Source organism: Diceros bicornis, chromosome 24 (assembly GCF_020826845.1).
Source record: "Diceros bicornis minor isolate mBicDic1 chromosome 24, mDicBic1.mat.cur, whole genome shotgun sequence".
NCBI lineage: Eukaryota > Metazoa > Chordata > Mammalia > Perissodactyla > Rhinocerotidae > Diceros > Diceros bicornis.
Genome location: NC_080763.1, coordinates 49,655,091 through 49,678,456, shown reverse-complemented (window position 1 = coordinate 49,678,456; position 23,366 = coordinate 49,655,091). Strand labels below are relative to the sequence as shown.

General features: G+C 54.6%; 2 protein-coding genes across 9 annotated transcripts in view; one reads left to right on the top strand and one right to left on the bottom strand.

Moving 5' to 3' along the window:
• BRF1 (BRF1 RNA polymerase III transcription initiation factor subunit) overlaps positions 1-23,366 on the top strand; it is a 69,987-nt gene that overhangs the window by 33,209 nt on the left and 13,412 nt on the right. For 4 of the 8 annotated variants that reach the window (XM_058567873.1, XM_058567872.1, XM_058567875.1 and 1 more), the window contains 8 exons: positions 8,441-8,472; positions 11,554-11,626; positions 18,734-18,883; positions 20,205-20,298; positions 21,261-21,387; positions 21,697-21,804; positions 21,895-21,934; positions 22,024-22,116. In XM_058567873.1, the coding sequence (XP_058423856.1) occupies positions 8,441-8,472; positions 11,554-11,626; positions 18,734-18,883; positions 20,205-20,298; positions 21,261-21,387; positions 21,697-21,804; positions 21,895-21,934; positions 22,024-22,116 (717 nt within the window). Of the gene's footprint in view, positions 1-8,440; positions 8,473-11,553; positions 11,627-15,560; positions 18,539-18,733; positions 18,884-20,204; positions 20,299-21,260; positions 21,388-21,696; positions 21,805-21,894; positions 21,935-22,023; positions 22,117-23,366 lie in introns of those variants that run through there. The other 4 variants (XM_058567879.1, XM_058567874.1, XM_058567878.1 and 1 more) reach the window with 3 other exon arrangements.
• BTBD6 (BTB domain containing 6) lies at positions 12,486-15,090 on the bottom strand. The gene is made up of 4 exons (XM_058567880.1): positions 14,691-15,090; positions 14,475-14,565; positions 14,219-14,337; positions 12,486-14,042 (listed from the first exon to the last, which is right to left on the bottom strand). The coding sequence occupies exons 1-4, from the start codon at positions 15,047-15,049 to the stop codon at positions 13,010-13,012; spliced, it is 1,602 nt and encodes a 533-aa protein (XP_058423863.1). The 5' UTR covers positions 15,050-15,090; the 3' UTR covers positions 12,486-13,009.

The window sequence follows — 23,366 nt, the reverse complement described above, 5'->3', positions numbered from 1 at the left end:
CATCTGTCTTTCTGGCCTGTGGCGGCCCACGTGGTGGTGACAGTGGTGAGGGTGGGGCCCTTGGCTCTTTCCTCGTCTCTGGAGGGAGGTTTTCACCGCTTCGCCTTAGATGTCTGTGGTAGGGTTTTGTAGATGCCCTTCATCAGGGTGAGGATGTTTCCTTTTTCCCAGTTGCTACAAGCTTTTATCAGGAAGGGCAGTGAATCTTGTGTCTGTGTTGGTGTGATCATCATGTGGGTTTTTATTGTTTACTGATGTGAAATGCACTGACTACTTGTTAAAGGTTAAACCAACCTTGCTTACCCAGACTTGGTCATGACAGGTTATCCTTTTTAGGTATTGCTGGCTTTTCTTTGCTAATATTTGTGTAGGAAGTTTTGTGGTTGGTCTGTTTTTCTTCTTGTAATGTCCTTGTCAAGTCCATTTGTCGCAGTCAGACTCACCTCCTGACAGCTGGGGGATGTCCCCTGATGCTACATGTCTGGGCAGTCTGGGGTGATTGGGACCATTTTTTCTTTAAATGTTTGGGAAAAATCACTGTGAAGCCATCTGGGCCTTTAGCTTTCTTTGCGGAAAGGTCATAATTAGGGATTCTATTTCTATAACAGATGTAGAACTATCCAGACTTTCTGCTTCTTTTTCCAGTTTTGGTAAGTTGTATTTTGCAAGGCATTCATTTGGATCATTTCAGACACCCAATGTATTGGCATAAAGTTATTCTTAAAATTATTATCCTTTTAATGCCGTAATAGTTGTCCTGATGTCCCCTCTTTCGTGTCTTATGTTGGTAATTTTACCTTTTTGTTTCTTTGATCATCCTGTGGGGGGGTTACCAGTTTTGAGGTCGTTTTTTCTTGGTAACAGCTTTATTGAGATATAGTTCACATACCATACAGTTCAACCATTAAAGTGTGCAATTCAGTGGTTTTTAGTTATAGTCACGGAATTGTGCAGCCTCACCACAGTCAGTGCTAGAACATTTTCATCACCTCAGAGAAAACCCCGGCCCTCAAGCCTGCACCTCCCAGGCCCCCAGCTCTCAGCACCAGCAGGCTGTCTTCTGTCTCTCTGTTTGTTCTGGACATTTCTTTTTTCTTTTTTTTTGAGGAAGATCGGCCCTGAGCTAACATTTGCTGATCCTCCTCTTTTTTTTTTTTTTTTTTTTTTTTGCTGAGGAAGACTGGCCCAGGGCTAACATCCATGCCCATCTTCCTCCACTTTGTATGGGACGCCGCCACAGCATGGCTTGACAAGCGGTGCATTGGTGCGCACCTGGGATCCGAACCGGCGAACCCCGGGCTGCCACAGCGGAGCGCACGCACTTAACCACTTGCGCCACCGGCTGGCCCCTGTTCTGGGCATTTCATGTAAACGGAATCATCAGTGTGGCCTTGGTAACTATAGGTGTAACTTTTGAGGCCCTGTGGCCTGTTTTCTGGAGCAGTGGTGCTGTTTCCATTCCACCAGCAGCGCATGAGGTTCTGGTTTCTCCGTGTCCTCGCCAGCACTCCATCAGGCCTCATAAAGACCAGACTTTTGCTTTGTCTTTTATCTGTATTGTACATTTATTCTATATTTCATCAATTTCTTTTTATTATTTCTTTCCTTCTGTTTTCTTTTGGTTTAATTTACTATTTTTCCAGCTTCTCGAGATGCTTAGGTTCTTGATTTTAGTCTTTCTGGTTTTCCTCATATAAGCATTTGAGACTCAGTTTCTCTCTAGGCAGGTTTTAGTTACATCACAGTTTTTTTGTTGTTGTTGTTGTTTTTGTGAGGAAGATCAGCCCTGAGCTAACATCCATGCTAATCCTCCTCTTTTTGCTGAGGAAGACTGGCTCTGAGCTAACATCTATTGCCAAACCTCCTGATTTTTTTCCCCAAAGCCCCAGTAGATAGTTGTATGTCATAGTTGCACATCCTTCTAGTTGCTGTATCTGGGACGCGGCCTCAGCATGGCCGGAGAAGCAGTGCGTCGGTGAGGCCCGGGATCCAAACCCGGGCCACCAGTAGCGGAGCGTGTGCCCTTGACCACTAAGCCACGGGGCCGGCCCGCACATCACAGTTTTGGTGTGTCATATTGTTATTATCATTCAGTGCAAAATATTTTCTAATTTCCATTGTTGTTTTTTCTGTTGATGCAAATAATCTATAACCAATCTATAAATCTAAATTGGGGTGAGTTTTATTATGAACGAGGTCTAAGGACTATATAGCCCAGGGCCTTTCTTCCTCAAGGCAGGGCACCAAAGAAGTGCAGTGTACAGAGTGGTTATATACCATCTTGGAACAAAGAGCACACATCACATATGACAGGAACGTCTCTTCTACAACAGTCATGAGATGCTTAGCTGGCACAGCAGGTCCGTGATCAGTGGGTCAGTGGTCACAAGGTGAGCACAGCAGGTTGGTAATTAATCCTTAGTTTCTGGGAAGAGATGTTTATCCTCAAAGAAATGCCAATATTGGGGGGGAGTTACATCCCTATCTTTAGGGGCATCATTCTTGTCTTTGGGACATAGTAAATGTTTAAAGCAGACGTACAATGCATGCTTAAGAGGCCACGTTAGGCGCTTTTGGAAAAGGAAGATCAGGCTGAATTAGTTTTAAACCAGATGGCTTCCTCATATGCTCCAATATATCCTTTTGCTTTTCATTTATTTGTCACTTCTTAGATCCTGAGCCATTTATACGAGTATTGCTTATTTTGACAGAGTTGGGTTTCTGGTCATCCTGTTACCAGTCTCTCGTATAACTCTTCTGTACTCGGGGACATTCGCCAGGTGGTCCCTGGACTCCTGGTGCATGGAGATCAGATTTGCAGCCCAGCGGAGGGTCTGTTTTGGTCACTGTGCCACATGTGGCTGTTGGGCGGAGTGTTCTCTAAATGTCACTTAGGTCAGGTTGGTTCGTCGTGTTCAGATCGCCCTGTGCTTGTTCTGAAAGAAGGTTAAATCCCCCACTGCGATGTGGGCTTGCCTCTTGTCCTTCTGCTTGCTCGATTTCCATTATATTCTGAAGCCGTGTTATTGGGAGGACACAAAATCAGGACTGGGTATCGTCCCTGGGGAAATGACTCTTTTACCATTATGAAACGTTAAACGCTTTCCCTGGAAATTCTGCCGTGGTTGGTATTAGTGTAACTCTGCTGCTCTCTTTTGCTTATGTTTGCATGGTCTGTCTTTTTCCATCTTTTAAAATTTAGTCCTTCTTCAAATATTTAAAATGTGTCTCTTATAAGCAGCATATAATTGTGGTTTTTTATTTTTTGTGAGGAAGATCAGCCCTGAGCTAACATCCATGCCAATCCTCCTCTTTTTGCTGAGGAAGACCGGCTCTGAGCTAACATCTATTGCCAATCCTCCTCCTTTTTTTTCCTTCCCCAAAGCCCCAGTAGATAGCTGTATGTCATAGTTGCACATCCTTCTAGTTGCTGTATGTGGGACACGGCCTCGGCATGGCCGGAGAAGCGGTGCGTCGGTGCGCGCCCGGGATCTGACCCCGGGCGGCCAGTAGCGGAGCGCACGCGCTTAACTGGTAAGCCATGGGGCCAGCCCCTAATTGTGTTTTTTTGTCTTTTTATCCACTCTTAAAATATTTTTTACTGGAGGATTTTCCCCATTTAAACTTAACGTACTTATTGATGTACTTGAGTTTAATTCTAGCACCTTACTCTTTTCTACTTGTTCGTTTGTTCTTTGTCCTCTCTCTTTCCTCCATCTCTTAGAGAAATCAGTATTGTATTTGAACAAGCCCCATCGAGCCTGTCAGTCATACCTGTACTTAGGGTCACTATGGTGCTTAGCGGAGGTCACCCTGTGCCCTCGTGGGCGGGGTCCACTTTCAGCCAGCACGCGACGTGTCCCAGGTATCATCGTTACTGTGACTGTTACTGCTGCCGCTGGACCCATTCCCTTCGCTCACACGTACCCAGTTTGACCCTTTCCATTCCTGTATTTCTCTGCTTTCACCTGGGATCATTCTCCTTCTGTCTGAGGAACTACTGTTTGTATTTTTTTAGTATGTCTGCTGGAAAAAAATTCTCTCAGCTTTTGTTTGAATGAAAACATCTTTATTTTGTTTTCCTTTTGAAAGGTATTTTCGAGGTCTGAGGGCGTCGTGGTGCTGCGGCCGCCCGAGCTTGGGGGTGAGTGACCCACTCCAGGCTGTATCCAGGCTCCATCAGAGCGCGGCCTCACTGTGCCCTCCGCCCATACCCGCCGCGTCTCAGGCCGCAGAGGAGGGAGGAAGGCTTGAGCCCAGGAGTCTACCTCTCCTTTATGTCTTCAGATGTCGTACTGAAATGTGTGCTTCTGCAGGAACTGTGCTGTGCAGGGGCTCAGGGCAAGTGCTCTTAGAGCCTCTGCCTGAGGTGCTCAGTGTGTGCAGAGCACAGCCCCAGTGTGTGCAGGGAGCAGGCCCCTTGTGTGCAGGGAGCAGCCCCAGTGTATGCAGGAAACAGGCCCCACCTGTGCAGGTAACAGCCCCAGTGTGTGCAGGGAGCAGCCCCAGTGTGTGTGGGGAAGAGCCCCAGTGTGTGCAGGGAGCAGCCCCAGTGTGTACGGGGAGCAGGCCCCAGTGTGTGTGGGGAGCAGGCCCCCAGTGTGTGCGGGGAGCAGGCTCAGTGTGTGCGGGGAGCAGCCCAGTGCGTACAGGGACAGGGACTTCTCCCTTTGCCAGGCACAACTAGTGCTGCAGCAGGCATGGAGTGTTCTTTGGCCTTTGTCCTTGGGAGGGTGTGGCTGTGAGCTCCTGTTCTAAACAGAACTGTGGGCGGGGCCTGTAACTGCAAAATGGTGCTGGCTGCCTGGGGAAAGATTGGTCAGAGCAAGAGGGACCCGGCAGAAGGGGCTGTGGCGTTGGCTGATGGACGGGTGCCGGGCTGGTCGTCCCTCTGGGAGCTCAAGGTTTCTGCTCCTTGGTGCTGACGGTCCTGTTGTTCTCGGGACTCACCCTCTCGTCCCTCTGGGCCTTGGGAATGGTGGTGTTGGCTCACGCTGTGGCTGCCCTGCTGGTTCCACATTCATTCATCTGCTAAAAGTGGCTTCCGTGCACACACATGACCTTTCAGACCCTCTGTTGGACTGGACGTGCAAGAGCAGTTTCTCTCTGTGAGCGCCTGAAGAAACACTTACGTGTGAGGCTGTGCAGAGAAATTCATGTTCTTTTTTGACCTTTAGTTTTGCCTTATTTAAATCTGTGTAAAGTTCTCCACTTACCAAGAATGAGCTAGACTTGAAATCAGGTCCTGTCTATGATTGCTCTCCCAGAAGCAAGAAGGTGCGAGTGGACACGTTCCCACTCCCCATGGTGGAGCAGACGCTCGGAACCATCCACACCCTTTCTCAAAACCCATTGAAGGTCTGTGGGTACCCTCATGCTTTGGTCTGTTTGGACTCGCAGGAATGTCCAGAATCTTCTGAAGGTGTTTTATCTGCCACTGGTCTTTTTGTTTATGCCCCTCTTCTGGGACCGGCACTCAGAGTCGGTGTTCGGTGAGCAGAAGTGCCACCTACTAGAACATGGCAGGGACCAGGCCTTGGGCAGAGAGGCCTGGGCCAATGGAACAGATGTGCTCACGCCCGGACACCTTGCTCAGCGTCCCCAGGGCTTCAGACAGGTCTCATCCCCACTGACTTTTACATTATTCCAGCAAGTTCAGTGGTCTGGTGTCCCTGTGCCAAGAAGGTTGGGAGAGGCTGGTTAGCAAAAAGGAGAGGCTGCTGGGAAGGATACAGGCCCACTGGCCAGGCTGTACAGAAGACTTTCTGAAGCCACCAGAAGATCCCCAGATGCCCATTAGTTGGGGGACCCACTGTGGGCCAGATCCCAAGGGTATTAGCAGGCTCTGGCCCAGGATGGGGCAGGAGGGGAGAGTGGACGCCTTGTCAGGGAAGCACGTAATTCAGATTGTCACTGCTCAGAGGGGGAGCTTGAGTTGTCTAGACAATGCCATGGAATGCTTCCTAGCAGAGCCGGTGAACATTGGAGCTAGGGCCCTGAAATTGTCATTTCAAGGAGAGCAATCATTTTAACTTAGTTAAAAGTTGAATTCCCATCTCCTTTTTAAAATATACACACTTTCCTCATCATTTTATTATGAAAAATCTCAGGCACCTGGCAAAATTGAAAGAACTATGCGGGGACCACCACACCCCGCAGAGTTGGTTGGCCACACCCGGGGAATCCTTGCTCACCTGTTTCTCGCCCCCTCCCCTCCCTGCCATCCACCCCTCAGCCAGCTTCTTTTTTGGCACATTTCAAAGTAAGTTGCAGACATCTGCCCGCTCCCCCCCAAGCCTGTCAGAGGCAGATCATTAACTGACTAGATTTCAATATTCGTTTATGGCTCTTTTCTCCTTTTGAGGTACAGTTGGCATAGGACGGAATGCCCGAGTCTCACTCGTACCAGTCGGTGAGTTCTGACAGATGTGTGCGTCTGTGCAGCAGGTGTCCCGTGAGGGTACAAGGCAATGCCATCACTGTGGCAGCGTCCCTGTGCCCCTTATGGTCAGGCCACCCACCCCAAAGGCACCCACTGTTCCAGTGATGCCAGTGGATTAGTTTTGCTTGTTTGGAACGTGCTATAAGGGAAGCATGCAGTGTGTACTCTTTTCTGGTCGCATGCGTTTGCAGTCCATCCATGTGGTGTGTGAGGAGCGGTCCGTGTCGAGACACATGACCCATCAGGCTGGCGAGTAAATGCCCGAGTGGGAAAGCTGGTCAGAGGGTAGGTGTGCGTTTGGTTTTATGAGAAACTTGCAGTCTTTTCCCAGCCTGGCTGTTGTACATGCGCCCGCCGGCAGAGGGTGTGAGTTGGGCCCATCCACGTCCCCGCCGGCGTTTGGTGCTGTGGAGGTATCGCTTTAGTTCGCCTTTCTGTGACAGCTAACAAGGGCGAGTTCTTTTTCATGTGCTTATGGCTCTTTGCTTCTCATCGTGAAGCATCTGTTCCAACTTTTGCCCATTTTTTGGCCTTTATTTTATCATTATTATTATTATTTTTTTTAAATAGACTTCATTTTTTAGAGCAGTTTTCGGTTTACAGAAAAATTGTGCAGAGTTCTATGTGCCCCACCACTCCCCACAGAGTCCCTATTAACACTTGGCATTGGTGTGCTGTCTGTTACCATTGATGGACCAGTACCAATATGTTATTATTAGCTGAAGTCCACAGTTGACATGAGGGCTGACTCTTGGTGGTGTAGGTGCCATGAGTGTGACCAGGGGACAAGGCCACTTGTCCGTGTGGTCTCATGTAGAGTATTTCCACGGCCCTGAAAATGCCCTGTGCTCCGCCTGTTCATCCTCTCCCACCCCATCCCTGGCACCCATGGATCCTTTCCGTCTCCGTGGCTGGGCCTTTTCCAGAGTGTCATAGAGTTGGAATCACCCAGTGCGGAGCCTCTTGGTGTTGTTCGTTTTTTCTGTTGTCTGTCTGATGTCATGGTTTCCGTTCATTTATGTAGTGTGGCCTTCATTTCCTCTGACTTGACTTTCTTTTCTTTGTAGTCCTTCTGACTGGTTTGTCAGTCGGCCCTGCAGTGTGCTCTGTCTTCCTGTGGCTACACTCGCTGTGAAGGGCATGCCTTCAGAGACTGGGAAACTAGGTGCCTCTTATTCAGTGCCCTTGGAAGCATGTTTCGATGCCTGTGATCTCGTGTGAGGCTGTGGGATCAGGGACTTCCTTTCTCCTTGAAGTGTTGGGTCCCGGATTTTCCTTGGGACATCTGGTCTAGGTGCTGATTCAGCACCATTGGGATTCCTTTCTTTCTTACTTCTCAAAGCCCACAGCAGACCCATAAATGATACGAATTTTCACTTCCTTTGACAAGTCTACTCAGAGGCTCATATTTTATATTTTTGTGTATGTGTCTGGTGGAGTTTGGAATCACTTCGGACATATTCTGGTCACTACTTAATCATCTGCTGAGAGCGAGGACAGGTCCCATGCCACAGTGCCCACAGCTGTCCCCTTGAGCGCCAGCACTGTGGCAGTGCCTCCTCCCCACCAAGGATAGCCTAGTGTTCCTGTGTCTCCTCCAGGACCATGAGTCCTGAGGCAGAGGACACTGCCTGGCAGGCGCTCGTGGAATGGAGTGAGTGTTGTCATGCACTTCCGGGCTGTGCCAGGGGCAGATGACCCCTCAGTGCAGTGGACACCTGATTGGGCAGGGCCCACGCGGGGTGCGGGAGCCGCTCTGTGAAGGCAGTGTGCACTCTGAGGACCGTGTGGAAGGCCCCGCCCGCTGCTGTGCTCCCCTCGTCCTGGTCATGGTTCACAGGGTCTCCCAGAAGGTTCTGGTCAGCCCTGATGCTCCCGCCTCACTGTTCATTTGTGACCCCATGCTGAGCTTAGATTGACAGCAAGGTCCTGTTGCCAGCCTGTCAGGTAGCCGGAGCCGGTGGGCCTGGTGCGCATGCTCCTTGACTCCTCTCGCAGACATGCTCCTCGACCTCAGCGACCTGCTCCAGGTAGACCCATTTCCTTCCTGAGTCCCTCCCTGAGGGGGCTCTGATTGGGGCACGCGCTGCACACCACACTGCTCATGCTCCGGCCCCAGGGGGGAGGGTCCACAGGCTAAGGACACACAAGAGCATGGTCTCTGTTTTAAAACTGGGAAACCAAGCTGGTGGGGAGGCACTGGACACAGGGTCACAGTGCTGTCCTGGGGCCCGGCAGCCCCAGCCTCAGAACCAGTGGAGAGACCCAGGTGAGCTTCCTCTGAGGCAAAAGAGAGTCTTTATTTTTCTATTATTTTTTTTTTTGTGAGGAAGATCAGCCCTGAGCTAACATCCATGCTAATCCTCTTCTTTTTGCTGAGGAAGACCAGCTCTGAGATAACATCTGTTGCCAAGAGGAGAGTCTTTAAAAGACAAAAAAAACAGGACTCACATGCATACATTTTAACAGTATGAAAATTTATATTTACATTCTATTTAAAGAAACTTGCTTTCTGGGTGCCAGGAAAGTATTTTTCTGTTGCATCTCATTTCCAGATGACTGCATGTAATGGAAAGACCCAATGAGAGGGACCCCTGTGTGAATGGGACATCACAGGGATGGGGGGTAGTGCCAGGGTGGGGCCAGAGAGGTTCTGTGTGTGTCCCTGGTGACAGTGCTGGGGCAGGCCTGGCCCCATGTCCTGGGTTAGGGCCCACAGTGATCGCTCCACTGAGGACTCGGAAAGAGAAGGAATGTCGTTGAAAACCGATGTGACTACAGTGTGAGGATTCATGCAGAATTCACACAAAGTCCACCCCTATGAGGAAAATGTCGTCCAGACCCAGGCACCCACAGAGGACCCTGTGACCCTGGGTGCCGCACTGCCCCTGGTGCTGGGGGCTTCAGTGCCCTCTGGTGCCAACCAACAGGTAGACTTTCATTTTAATCGGATGCTGCCTGTATTTTGTCCTCCCTGCTGGCTTTATAAATGGCCTCTCTCAGAAGTCCTACTGAAATACTCTGCAGTCAAGCTAGAAATAATCCGTTGGAATTGTGAAAATCCAGCACCCCGTGTGCCGAGCTCAGTTCAGGGCAAGGCCAAACGGCCTCGTTTCCCTCCCGGTGACTTCCCAGGAAGGACAGGAGTGAGGGCCTGAGCAGGGCGGCCCCTCCAGAAGTGCTTGGAAGGGAGACCAAGGTCTTCTCCTAGCTTCTCACTGCACACTTTTGGAAATGGGAAACCAGTCAGGGTCCAGGTGGAAGAGGGGGACTGGAGTGGATGTTCCCGCTCCCCTGGGGCTAAACCAGGGCCCAGGGGAAAGTCACTGTGCTGACCAGTGAGACCCCGTAAGTTCAGGCTGGACCCACACAGACAATTTGCTTTGACCTTTTAATGCCGCAGGAGGAGGGCTGTGCCTCAGGCCTCCTGGGCCTGGGCAGAGTCCTGCCCTCGTGCTGGGCGTGAGGTGGCCTGGAGCTGGGGACTGGGCAAGGCCAGCCATTGCCCCCGCCCTAGAGGAGCCCATGGCATGCTCCTTTCCTCTGGCGTGGACTCCCTGGGCCGGGCCTTCACAGGACAGATGTTGTGCACTTGTCTGTGGACGTGGAGCATGCCGTGTTGGATGAGGGCCTCACAGGGGACTCGCACTGCCAAGGGAAGGGCTGACCGCTTAGAGGAAACAAGGGAAAGACTTAAAATTAGAAGAGACCACCCAGGTTTAGGGTCTCATTTTGTTCTTATTCATACAAACACCAGGTTAAGCTTCTTCCCGGGGTTGAGCTCACAATGAATGCAGAGCCATGGGGGGCCCTGGTGCCCCCTGCACCCTGAGGGTCCTAGTAGAAGGCCCCTTTGTCCCCCTTATGGTGCGGCTGACACAGAGGTGCTCACTTACCTGGGGGCACAGCCCCCCAGAAGTGGAGCCAGGAGCCCCCACAGGCCGTCTGCATTGGACAGAGGAGTTGGGGGGTTGGCAGGCCACACCTAGCCATGACCAGCCGCCTTCACGGAGAGTGACCCTTAAACTAAGTGTCTGGGTCACGATTCCTAATAAAGACTAACGAATGTTAGCATCTCTGGCAATAACTGTGTGCATTTTATATGCATAGCCTTTTTCAAATTTGATTTTCCATTTGAAGTCCATTTGGAGAGCCCTTTTCTGCAGCATTCAGATCTTCACCCTTCTGGGACACGGTTAGGTGATGGGAGGTGAAGGGGGCAGGCAGGGTGGGACGCCCTGCAGGAGGGAGGAAGAAGCTCCTTGGGCGGCAGATCCGTTCATCTGCCCTGGTCTGAACAAAGGCAGGCAGTCAAGGGGTCAAGAGGCTGGAGCCTGGTGGGAACCCAGCAGAGGGCTGGGGTACTCCTAGGAAGATGCACATGCACACTTTGGTGGGCAGGCCCTATGATGGGGCTTCTCCTGGAGCTTTCAGGGGTGTCTTAGAGGAGGAGGGAGGGAATGACTGTGGCCCACCGGGTGGAGGGTGCTCGCTGCTGCCTGCATGTGGAGGCTCAGCTCCTGCTGGGCAGGCCCCCAGCTGACTGGTGCCCCACAGGTACCCTCCATCTCTTCCTCTAAGGGGTACTTGCTTTGCACCATTCCTTAGCACCCTGGTCCCGACGGCAGCAGGCACCGTGTGTGCCACCTGCAAGCCCCGTGATGGATGTGGCACACGCCAAGGTCGTGACTTTCCCTCAGCATCTTTTCTGATGGCCTCTTGGGCACTGGGCCAAGGGGCCCTTGTCCAGGGGCCCACAGGCCAGGCTTGACCAGGCAGGGGAGCACTGGGGAAGCCTGAGGCAGAGGGCCGGGCCAGCTGTCCTGTGAGTCCCAGGGCAAGTGAGGACAGGTGTGCCAGCTCTGCACATCTAAGCTGCCCTCCCTGGGCTGTTCTGTGGGCAGCAGGGTGAAGAGCTTGGGCCAAGGTGTGACCTAGAGGCCTAGTGGAGTACAGCTGGGCTCATGGGGGAATCGGGTTCCCTGTCGGGCTGGCAGGGGGCTCTTATATGGGATTCTTTAAAGATTGAACAATGAAATGTACGTCTTAAGAAAAACAAGCAAATTTTCTAAATACAAATGCTATTCTCGGTTGTGGTTTCTTCACTACAGGTGAATGTTTACGTGCTGGGGAAGACGTTCCTTCTCTTGGCGAGAGAGCTCTGTATCAACGCACCAGCAATAGGTACGGCTGGGGCAGCTGTGTGCACTGGTGGGGTCCAGGGCTTAGAGTGGGAGGGGGTCGTGTGCAAGAGCAAGGACCCCACAAAACGCATCTCCTAGGGAGCCACCGGGAGCCCAGCAGCATGGGGGTTATTTCTGGTTTAAAACCAGGTGAGTCCTCAGCAGGTGTAGACAGAGGGCAAGGGGGTGCTGCTGTGTGTGGGGACCATCTGTCCACCTCTTGAGGAGTATACTTGGCACAGGTTTGAAGGCAGGACCTCTGCACAGACTGTGGGTGCTCTCCTGGCCTTGGTCGGCCTTTATCGGAGCTTTTCCAAGAGGCCTGTTTCCCTAGTTTGCTCAGAGGGGCCACTCCCTACTTTGCTCACCAGCATGTAAAAGTGTATTTCCTCATATTAAGGAGGCGGCATGTGGGGCCAGGGAGGGTGGGCTGGGGGTGCAGTCCTGAATCACCCACAGGATAGTCCCCTGGGGCTGGGAAGGCAGGGTCCTGCAGGGTGGGCTGGGGCCCTGGGCCCAGCACAGTGTGCCCCACACCCCCACCGCCTTGAATGCAAGTCATATAGTAGGGCTTTGTCTGAGTGGCTAGTGATGCTTTAGGAGGTACAAACACAACCAGACACCTGGCCTTTTCCAGAGTGTTCCAACTGCAGACCCAGAAGGCAAGCTGCCCAGATGGTAGAGGCCCAGCCTGCTGGCGGAGGGCAGGCCTGGAGACAGATGGGCCTCCCTGGGACACAGTTTGCTTTAACCACTCTGCATTGTTAGTGCTATGGGCCGCCTTCTGTGATGGCAGGGAGGAGTATGAGAAATCAAACACCCCCGTTTCAGACTCCTGTAGTCATTTATCTACGTGTGGCTCTCATTTTATTAAAACTTTATTATGGAAACCCACTTAAGTAGATGAACTGTTTTAGGTGACTTTCCCCAATTTTGGATATGAAGAGAAAGTCTTAAGTTAAGCTTAGAACCACTTAGAATAGAATCCAAGAAGGTGGGAGGGACAGCAAAGCCCGCAAAGCAGGCGGCGCAGGTGCCACTGGGAGGGGATCTGGGACCTGCCTTGTGCCTCCCAAATCTGCCCTCCACCTGAGACGTGCGCCCCAAATACAGGAAATGAGATGCCTGTGAGGCCCAGCGGCCAAGATTCAGAAACTGATGCCCTGGCTGTGTAGAAAAGTGTCTATGCCACAGCCTGGTGCTACATGACTAATAAAAAAGAGATACAAAGAAATGGAAGCCTTTAATAACGGTGACAGCCTTTAAGGCAGTCAACTGCAAAGTAAAGGGTAGCAGACCGTCCTGCACTCCTGGCTGCAGAGAAAGGCCCCGCGGCACAGCCTTCCTGTGCCCCTCACAGCACAACCCGCCACCCTGTGGTGGCTCAGGCGTAGAAGATGAGCTCAGGGATCTGCCCACCCTGGACCCCGGTCCCGTTGGTGCTGTCTGAAGAGCACTGGAACTGGAAGGTCACCTTCCCACACTGCACTTCTGTCATGCCCTCCTGCCCAAAGTAGCTGAGTTCGCTGCCGTCCAGGACGGCACTGGCCGTGTAGAAGGTGTCCTGCTCGACTTGCACGGGGTGTTCAAACCAGACCGAGAAGGTGTTGCTGGAGCCGTCCGAGACAAACTTGGTCAGGTTCTGAGCCAGGACCACTCCCAGCCGCTTGAGTTCAATCTTCACGCTGTACTCGGCTTTCCCAGAGCTGGACCCGTACAAGCCCAGCCCCGCGATGAATACCCTTCTGTCCACGGCAAACTGGATGCTGTCGCAGCGCCCTCGGTAGCGCCACTGGTTGCTGCGGTAGGCAGAAGACTGGAAACGGTGGCACCTCTGTGGGGCGAGACCCTTCCTCTTGGTCAGGGGGAAGTCGAGGAGGGGCTTGTTGGCTGCTGTGTACCACAGGAAGATGTTGTGGGTCTCCTCCAGCGTCAGGATGTCCGACTGGGCAGCACCGTTGGCAAATTCCTCCAAGGTCATGGTTGGAATTCGGACCAGATGGAGGGCTGGCCCCAAAACGTGCCTCTTGTTGCGAGGGGTGACCGGCAGGCCCTGCCTCTTGCACTCTGCCTCGGCCCAGTTCAGCACGGCTTCAAAAACCACTGCCTCCTTGGTGTTGAGGGCCTCCCGGGTCACGATGATTTCCAGTGTCTGCCAGTCAATTTCACAGAAGCCTTCAGACCTCAGGGCCATCTCAGCCTGTGCATCAATGACCTCCCAGCAGCGCTGGGTCAGCTCGGGCTCTTCAAACAGCCGGCTCTGGGACAGCAGGACACAGGCGTTTTTGGCTTCCAGGCTTGTCTCCAGAAAGTTGACGCAGGCTTTTGCTAACGCGGGGACAATGTACTTCTTGGCAGCATAGAGCGTGGCCAGCACTGTGTCGGCTTCCAGATCGATCTCGTCACTGTACATGTACCTAGACAGGACAGGGACCACATCACAGGCTGCATGGGGCACGCAAGGCACCCAGGGCCTAAAAGACAAGCCCATCAGTCTTTGTGGCCTTCCCCTCGGAAGCTGCAGGATGCTGGCTGGGGGCAACCAGGCAGCAAGGAACCACCCCGTCCTTGCACGCTAATGGAGCAGACTTACTTTAACAAGATCAGAAAAGCTGCAGGCTCCACGTCGGGGATGTGGATTTCTGACTTGACTTCTGCCAGGTCCCCATAAAACATGGCATAGAAGACAGAGCTACCAACGGCCAAGACGTACTGTGGATGAGAGAGCGCTGCCCTAAGCCCCTGGTCCTCCCTGCCCCCGGCGGCTGCCACACCCCGGGGAGAGCACCGTACATACTCAGGAGATGGCTGGTCCCTTCGGGAGCTCAAAGGGCCCAGCCGCTACCAACCTTGTGAGCAGGCACCCTCTGGGCCGCGCCCAGGGGCCCCACAATGAAATGGACGTCAGCCATGAGCTCGTTGTTGAACATCAGCGCGTTCCTGCAAAGGGCAGAAGCACACGGCTCGGGGCTCGGGGCTCGGGGCGCGGGGCGCGGGGCGCGGGGGCTGGAGCCGGGGCCGAGCAGGGGTGCGGACGTGGGGCGGAGGGCTGGGGCCGGGCTCACCTCTCGCGCAGGGTCGGGTGGAAGGACTGCCAGTTGGGGCTCTCCAAGTTGTTGTTGTCCGGCGCGGGCGGCGCGGGCGCGGGCGGCGGCGGGGCGGGCGGCGGGGTGCTGGGCGGGCCTTTCCTGCCCGCGGCGGCGGCGTTGCTGTTGGCGATGTCCGTGGCGGTGGCGGCCGCGGCGCCAGCGGGCGGGTAGAGCTCCGCGGCCATCTTCGCGGGCAGGGCGGCCTCCGCGCGCCGGGGCGTTGCGCGGTGCGCCCTCGTGCTGCGCCGGGGTCTCGGGGGCGGCTCTGCGAGCACGAGGAGCGCGGTCAGGCACTGCGCCACCCGGCCGTGCAGACAGGCCAGGGGCAGCAGCATGGGGCCGCGGCGGCCGGCCTGCGCTGCTCGCTCGGGCCGCCCCGCTCGCCCGCCCGCCGGCGCCGAGCCCCCAGCCCGCAGCCCGCAGCCCGGCCGCAGGGGGCGCCGTCCACCCGCCCTCGCCCGTCGCGCCGCGTCACGGCGCGCCCCGCCCCCGCCCCCGCGCCGGCCCCGCCCCGCGCGGACGACGTGCGCGTCCCGGCGCTGGCCCCGCTCCGCGTGGGCGCCGTGCACGCCGGCGGCCCTGGCCTCTCCCTCGCGCGGATGACGTGCACGTCCCGGCCCCGCCCCTGGCGGTGTGCTCCAGGAGCCGGGCCTGCGGGAGGGGCAGTGAGGGCGGGCCCGGCAGCCTGTGGCTTCGCTGTCGTGCGAGCCCCGCGCAGGACCCGACGTGGGGGTGCCTTCCTCAGCGGACCCTTGCGGCCTTTGCTCCCCGCGCAGTGTCCTCAAGGGCGGGCGCGGGGCAGGGCGGGGCCGGAGGAGCTCCGGGACGGAGGGCACGGCGGCCGCCCGACCCCGACGGGCGCGCGGTTCTGCGCTCGGGCGTCCGCGTCTCCTCGGAGAGCCTGCGCTCGGTCGTCTGCCGGCGCTTGAGTCCGGGCTGTGGGTTGAGGCGCTGCCCGCGCGTTCCGGAGGTTCCCCCATCCCCCATCCGACACGTGGTTCGCACATATTTTCTCCCGATTTTAGAGTTTACATGGTCTGATTTGTCTACTTTTGGTTTTGTCGTCTGTGCTTTTGGTGCCTCGTCCAAGAAATCACCGCTACGTCCAGTGTCCGGAACCTCTTCCCCTGCGTTTTCTCCCAGAGTTTTTATGGTTTCGTGTCTTACAGTTAGATCTTTAATTCATTTTGAGTTGATGGTTGTAAATGACGTAAGATGAGGGCCGGTCTTCACTCTGCGCGTGTGGACGGCCAGTGTTCCTAGCCCCGTTTGTGGGAGCGACTGTCCTGTTCCCTGTGCAGTCCCCGCCCCGTCGGGACCTTGTGGCCCTGTGCGGGGGTCCTTTCTGGGGTCTATTCTGTTCTGTCGATTTTCTGTCTTTATGCCAGTACTCTACTGTTTTTTGGTTTTATCTTTTAAAATTCTTTTCCTGGTGGTGATAATTTGTTTATTTACTTATTTTTCTTTATTACTCTTTTTTGCCTACTTTAAATACTTTATCTTGTTTATTTTTAGTTTTCTACTTAACTGCTTAGTTTGTTAATTCTTTGTTAATTGAGTGTATAAGTCTATAAAGTTACTTAAAAGATTGTTTTTTAATTTCTTATTAGTTCGTTTGGAGGTGAAGGGGCTGTGTTTATCTGTCTCTTGCTGATTTTCAGTTTGTTTACACTCAGAGTGGTAGAGCGTGTCCCGTGAGATTTCTGTTCTCTGGGGCGTTTTGAAGGGTTTCTTTGTCCATTCGTAGGTGGTCAGTTTTCATAACTGGTCCACAGATTTTGGGGAAGTATGGTTACTCTTTGTAGGGTAGTGAATTTTACATGGAGCCTGTGGTGATGGCACCCAGTGTCCCATCTAGTTTCTTCCTAGTCAGCCTATCAAATTTGAGAGAACTGTGTTAAAATGTCCTGTTATTGTGGTTTTGAGATTTCTGTTTGCAGCACGTTTTGCTTTATTTAGCTGGTGCTGTGTTCCCGTGTGTCCACAGATTTGCAGCTGTCTCATCTGTCAGATTATTGTTTTCTTTCAGTAATTAAGTGCTCTTCTTTGTCTCTTTCAGTGTTCCTTTGCCTTGAATCTCATGTCGCCGGCCACATCACTGCTGCCCCTTCTGGGTGACCCTACTTGGTGTGTCCCAGTGCAGCTGTTGGGTCTTCACCTTTTTGTGTTATTTTTTAGTGTCTTGTAAACAGCATATCCTGGATTTTGCCTTTTTGTCCAAGGTGATAGGGAATCTAACATAGGTCATGTGATCTTTGTTATTTCTCCTGTAGTTCTGTTTTGTCCTTTCCTAGTTGAAATGTCCCAGTCCCTTCTACACCCACCCCAGTCTCTTGTCATATTTGTCTTAAAATTGTTACCAGTATCTTTAAACTTACAGTTTTCTATTTCAAGAATTACTCAGTGTCAGTGTCCCCCAAATCAGGATGTGTTCTTTTAACATGCTTTTAATCCCAGCTCTAGTGATTTGTGTTTTATTAAAAATAGTTAGAAATCTTAATAATGGTACTATTTTTAAAACATATATCCTGACAATATCTTTTTTAGCAATCAAATCGCTAAAAAAAGCCCAAACCAACCCAAAACAAAATGCCCACGGTGGAAGCAGGCTGTAGCCACAAACTACCCAGGGCTCAAACCTGACTGCCCCCTGGTGGCCATGTGGCCTTGGAGGCCATGTGGTATCTGTGTGGTTTGCTCACCCAGAAGGGGCGTCAGTGGAAGCAGCTGCCTGGGCTGGGCGGCTGATCCTGGTGATGTAACACGACCAAGAGGCACCGCTCACTGCCACACAGCCCCTCGGTCCTATGGGGAGTACCACTTGGGGACCCTGGCAGGCGTCAGGGGCAGCTGCCAATCTCTGTGGCCTCAGAAACCTTCCCTGGGTCCTTTATGTGAGCCAAGACTGGCAGGGGATGGAAGGGGAGCTTCCGGGATCTCATGGGGCTTCAGGGGGAGAGCTCTGTCAGGAAGGCCCTTGTAGATGCCGGGAGCCAGGAGAAGCGGTCTGGCCAGGGCCCAGAAGGAGGCTGCTGAGTGCTCGCGAAGAGACGGGGCCTCTGTCTCAACTGCTCCTGCTGGTAGTGGGGGATTAAATGAGCTGGCCAATCCCCTCCTCTCCCGTGCCTCCCAGGGTCTTCCCCATCTGCCCTCCCCCTCCTCCGCTATCTTCCAGTGCACGCCTGCTTCCAGGCTGCCTGTGGCTCTCTCCCAGCGCCCCCTCCTCACACCTCAGCCCAAACTGCCCCTCTTGCGTGAGATGTGCCTGAACGATTCTGTCCAGAGGTCTGGTCCCTGGTGTTGTCTGTCATAGAACCCCGTACGGTTCCTTCAGTGCACCTAGGGCAGTCGCTGTAATCAGCATAATTCATTAAATCACCTGGTTATTCTTGTCCACCCGAGAGGCTGGAAGCTCCATAAAACCTCATCTTCCAGCTCCCAGCCCAGAGCTGCGCACAAGGCAGGCACTCGTGACGGGGAGAGTGTGTGCGCGGGTGTGCAAGGGACCCTCCTGAGCCAGCCAGCTTTCCCTTAGTGAGAGCGAGATGTTTAAACAGATGCACACGCCTGCAGACAAAAGGGCAGAAGACGTGAGCCGGAGTCTCACAAGAGTAAACACAGCGAATAAGTATGTGAAAACCATGCTCACCCTCACGTGTAATCCACGAAATGCCAAACAAGGCAGCAAGCTACTGTGTGCACGTGTGCATGAGTATGTGCGATGCTGGTGCAGGCTAGTGCTCCACCCCTCATGGCAGGGCATGCACTACCCACTGGCCGTGCACCACCTGCAGCAGGCCACCCGGCCGGGGCAGGGGAGCCCGGTGAGCAGGTGCAGGGTCCACAGCCGCTCCAGCTGAGGGTCAGGGAGGCCATGTGTCGGTGGGGGGACCCTGGGGAGCCTATGCATGGAAGGACTTGGGGGGTCGCCCTGACCAGGGGTAAAGCTGCCTGGTGAGGCATGCTCCTGCCCCAGGGCTGTGTGCACGGCGGCACTGAGGCACGTGTGTCTGCTGCAGACCCGTGCCTGTACATCCCGCGCTTCGCCCACCTGCTGGAGTTCGGGGAGAAGAACCACGAGGTGTCCATGACGGCCATGAGGCTCCTGCAGCGGATGAAGAGGGACTGGATGCACACGGGTCGGCGCCCCTCCGGCCTCTGTGGGGCAGGTACGCCAGGCTTGGAGTCCCGGTGGCTGCTGTGGTGGTGGTTTTGCAGGCTGAGCTGGTGGGTTGTCTCAGAGCCGCCACCCAGGCCCCCGTGCTCAGCACTAACCCAGCCCTTAAGGACTTCCGCCTGCTCCCCATTGGCCACCATAGTCCTGGGGGAAGGGGCAGGACCCTCAGAGGCCAAGGAGACTGCCAGGCTCCCTGGTCTTGAACCCGGGCTTAACTCCTGGGGTTCGGCCAACCCTGCCCTGGTCCTGGCAGTGAGTCATTACTGAGAGGGTTCCCCGACCTTTTGGGCTGGCTCCCCAGCCCCCAGAGGGCAGTTGTCCTGTCTCTCTCATGGGCGGCAGCTGCCCGCAGAGAGTCCTCCTCTGTTCCTGATGCCATTGGGTCTGACGTAGCCCCCAGACCTGGAGCCTCTCCCCAAGGGGGAGGCCCTTCAGGCAGCAAGACCCTTAGTCTCCTCAGGCGCCCTCATGCCCTTTCCTGGCACCCACAGGCCCCACTCCTTCGTGGAACACCAAGGGAGGAGGAGCATCAGCGCTGCGGAGGGTCATTTTCCGCCTGCGAGCCTGTCTTCCCAGTTTGCACTGGAGGTCTGGGCATTTCCAAGGGTCTGGCTGGCCGTCAGTGCTGCGCGCACTGGGGCCACCCCCTTTCTCCCCAACTTTGGGCTGTGTCCTCAGAACCCTCAGCTCCTTTGCCACCTAGCATGTCCTGTTTGAGTCACTTCGGAGATACTGTGTTTGTTTCTAGTGGTTACATAAGGTTCTCAGAAAATGTATTTTAATTCTCCTCATATTTGAAAATGAAATATGTGATGCAGCGCTTTCTATGTTTTGTTTTAATGATTTACTTTTTTTGTTTTTGCTGAGGAAGATTCGCCTTGAGCTAACATCTGTGCTAGTCCTCCTCTATTTGGTATGTGGGTCACTGCCACAGCATGGCTGATGAGTGGTGTAGGCCTGCACCCAGGATCTGAACCCGAAAACCCGGGCTGCCAAAGTGGAGCATACTGAACCTAACCACTACACCACGGGGCCAGCCCCGTCTACATTTTTTTAAATTATGGCATAATTGCCTGCATAGCAGCACATGGATCTTAGGTGTTCTGATAGTCGCACAGACCATGTGGCCACCGATCGCAGTGAGGTAGAGAGCACCGCCTTGCCCCAGCGCCCCTGGGCAGTCCCGTGTGCATCGTCCAGGCTGCAGTCTCGCTGCCCAGGTCATTAGCCCTCTGAGCTCAGGACTGGCCCTGGCTGTCCTGGTGGCACCGGAAGCGTCCTGTATCCTAATTCCCCATCATGTTCCTTTCCAGCACTTCTAGTTGCAGCCAGGATGCACGATTTCCGGAGAACCGTCAAAGAGGTCATCAGCGTGGTCAAGGTGTGCGAGTCCACACTGCGGAAGAGGTGGGCGGCTCTTGTTCACAGTGTTGGGGCTGGGGATGCTTTATCCATTGGGTTCTGCCGGGACCCAGCACGGTCCGGGTGGCAGAGGGCACACCCACTCTCTCCAGAGCGCCTCGGTCAGTCCTTGTGGGGCCGCACCTGCTGTGTCCGCAGTGGCAGCCCCTTTCTTCCATCCCATGGTTCTCTCCAAGTTAAGGCAAGGTGGATGGTGGTTTGTAAAGTTGCCCTGACTCACAACACTCAGGAAACAGGCACTGAGAGTGGCCTTGCCTGCCTCCTGGTCAGTGTGGCTGAGTGACCGGTCCCCCTGGGGGAAGTGGGGCTCGAACAGAGGGCCACCACGTCCGTTTGACTGAGAGGGGTGAGCTCCTGCTTTGGGGCGCAGTGTTCATGGGGTCACTCTGGCTTAGCTCCATTAGATGATGACATGACAGCAAGCCCAGCGTTGCTGACAGACCTATAATCGCGGCTTTATTATGGCCAACGTGGGGCATGTGATGAGGTCATATCCTGTGGCAGTTTTCAAAGACAGAGGGAAAATTATTTCCTTATATGATCTCTAATTCTCTTTAAAAGTTTCTTTATTAAATATTTTGAAGATTTTATAAAATGTAGGAAATGGGCCAAGTTGGTAAGAATTAACCTTGTGGGGCACACCGCAGTGCAGAAACCCTGCCTGCTGGCGACTGCCTGAGGCTGCGGCTGGGCCACCTTCCCTCCAGGGCCTTCTCCGAGTCTCCCTGTGGGGGCGGTGAGGGTGCCACGGCCTCTCCTCCCGGGCCCCTGAGCTCTTGGTGGGGTCGAGAGGCTGCCAGAGAGCCATGGGGCCTGTGCTCATGGCTGAGTGCCACCAGGGCGCTCGGCCAGGCACTAGGACCCTCTGAAGGACCATCTCGTAAGCGGGTGCTGGTTTACTTGGCTGTTCTCAGGGCATCGGGGCCCCCTTCGCTGCTCTGTTTCAGGCTCACGGAGTTTGAAGACACCCCCACCAGCCAGCTGACAGTGGATGAGTTCATGAAGATCGACCTGGAGGAGGAGTGTGACCCCCCTTCGTACACTGCCGGGCAGAGGAAGCTGCGGATGAAGGAGGTGAGCCACCCCACCGTTGAGCTCCTCGTAGCGCTTTGCAGACCCAACATTTCATGTTCTTATTTCAAAACAAGTGGCTTAATTATGAAGGCTAAACTGGGTTATCGTCCAGGCACAGCTGGTGGGGAGAGGTCGCCAGACGAGGGTGGGGAAGGCGCTGAGCTCTGGGGGATGTGGGGAGCAGGCCGCACTGACCTCCGGTCCAGTCCGTGCTGGTCCTGAAACCGTGTCATCAGCGTAGGATCTGCCCCAGACTCTCCCTCGGGTGCTTCTAGCTCGGTTTCTCGGGGAAGCACGGCCTCTCTCCAGGGCCTGCCAACCTCCCAGCACCCTCGAGCATGCTGCTTTTCACCCGTGGTCAGCACCAATGAGGCGAGTTCCAAGCCAGGCCAGCGTCAGAATCCAAAGGGCCCAGTGGTCAGTGTCGAGAAGCTGCGGGGCACCAGGCGGGCCTCCCGCGCACGCTGCTTGCACCCTTTCATGGAATGTTCTCATCTTCGTTTTCAGCTTGAACAAGTCCTGTCAAAACAACTGGAGGAAGTAGAAGGTAACGAGCGACCTCTGCACACAGATGCTTCAGGTTCCTTAAAAGGATGGATTTTGTGCTTATGTTCTGCTTTTAATGTATTAATTCAGGTGAAATATCCAGCTATCAGGATGAAATTGAGATTGAACTAGAAAACAGCCGGCCAAAGGCAAAGGGGGCCCTAGCCAGCCTGACGAAAGATGGTGAGTCCAGCCATGTCCCCCGAGCCCCCCAGGCCCCCAAGTTCTTCACTGTGCCAGGTGCACCCCCGTCCCGCTGGCCTTCAGCACCACCCCCCCGCCGCCTCGTTCCACAGCCACATGGTCCTACATCATGGGGCCCCGCTCCCACCCCAGGACCCGATGCACTGTGCCGAGCGTCCAGCTGCCCCAGGGCCCCCCACGCTACCCTGTCCCCCAGGTCCCAGCACTGTCCTGAGCAGCTCCTCAGTGCCGAGTCTTTCAGATAGGTCTCCTGTCCCCGTTGCCATCTCCCTGAGGGAGGGAGCTCCGCCCTGCGCGCGCCCCCTCCTGAGCCCCTCGCACTGCTGCCCCCTCAGTCCCGTCCCGTCACAGCTCAGGTGCACCCCCATTTCCAGTTTGGGGCTTTGCAAGGCTGCTGTGAGCGAGCTTTCTCGGGCAGATCTTTTTGTGCACATGTGGTTTTCACTTCTCTCCAGTTTGCTCCCATGATGCCGTCCTTCCCAGTGCTCTGGGGACCCTCTCTGTGGTTTGGGGCGCCGCCTCCATCGTGCACTCTGCAGGTCCGCCGTCTCTCTGGCTGTCAGAACCAGGATTGGGTGCTGAGTGAGCGTTTGTGCCACGAGCAACACCCGCCAGATAGCCACGGTCTGGGCGGCGAGGCCTCCTTGCGCTCTTGCCTTGGGGTTTCTGCGGCTGCTCTTGGTCATTTGTTCTTACCTCCTAAAGTCCTCTTGTCCACCCCAGCCCACCCCAGCACTCTGCTCTGTCCTCAGCCTGGAGAAGCTGGCGCCGCGCCCCTCCCGAGAGCAGGCTCCACCCTCTATCCCGCCCTCTGGCCCACGCCCGCCGCCCTGTTGCTGCCCTTTCCCTTGTCTTCCGCCGTGCTGTTTGTGCAAGACACGGATGTGCAGGTGCTACCTGTGCGCTCTTGCATGTTAGGATTCCGTACTGCTTTCAGTGCTTGGCAGCTCCTCGTTGGAGTTTTTAAGTAATTAACTGTCTTCCACAAAGAGTGACGCTGTTACTGCCTGTCACTGATTTCCAGGCCCTGAGTTTCTCCCTCCGCCCTAATTGGTTGCCTCACCCTTCAGCCCCATGCTGAGTCGAGGTGGAGCAGGCGTGTCTCTGGCTTCCCTGCAAGGCCTCCGTGCCGCCCAGACACTTGGTGCAGGCTTTGGGCTGCGATGCGACCTTATCCTGGGTTCACAGCCTCTTCCTGTCCCAGCTGGGGTGAGGGCCCTGATGTCTGC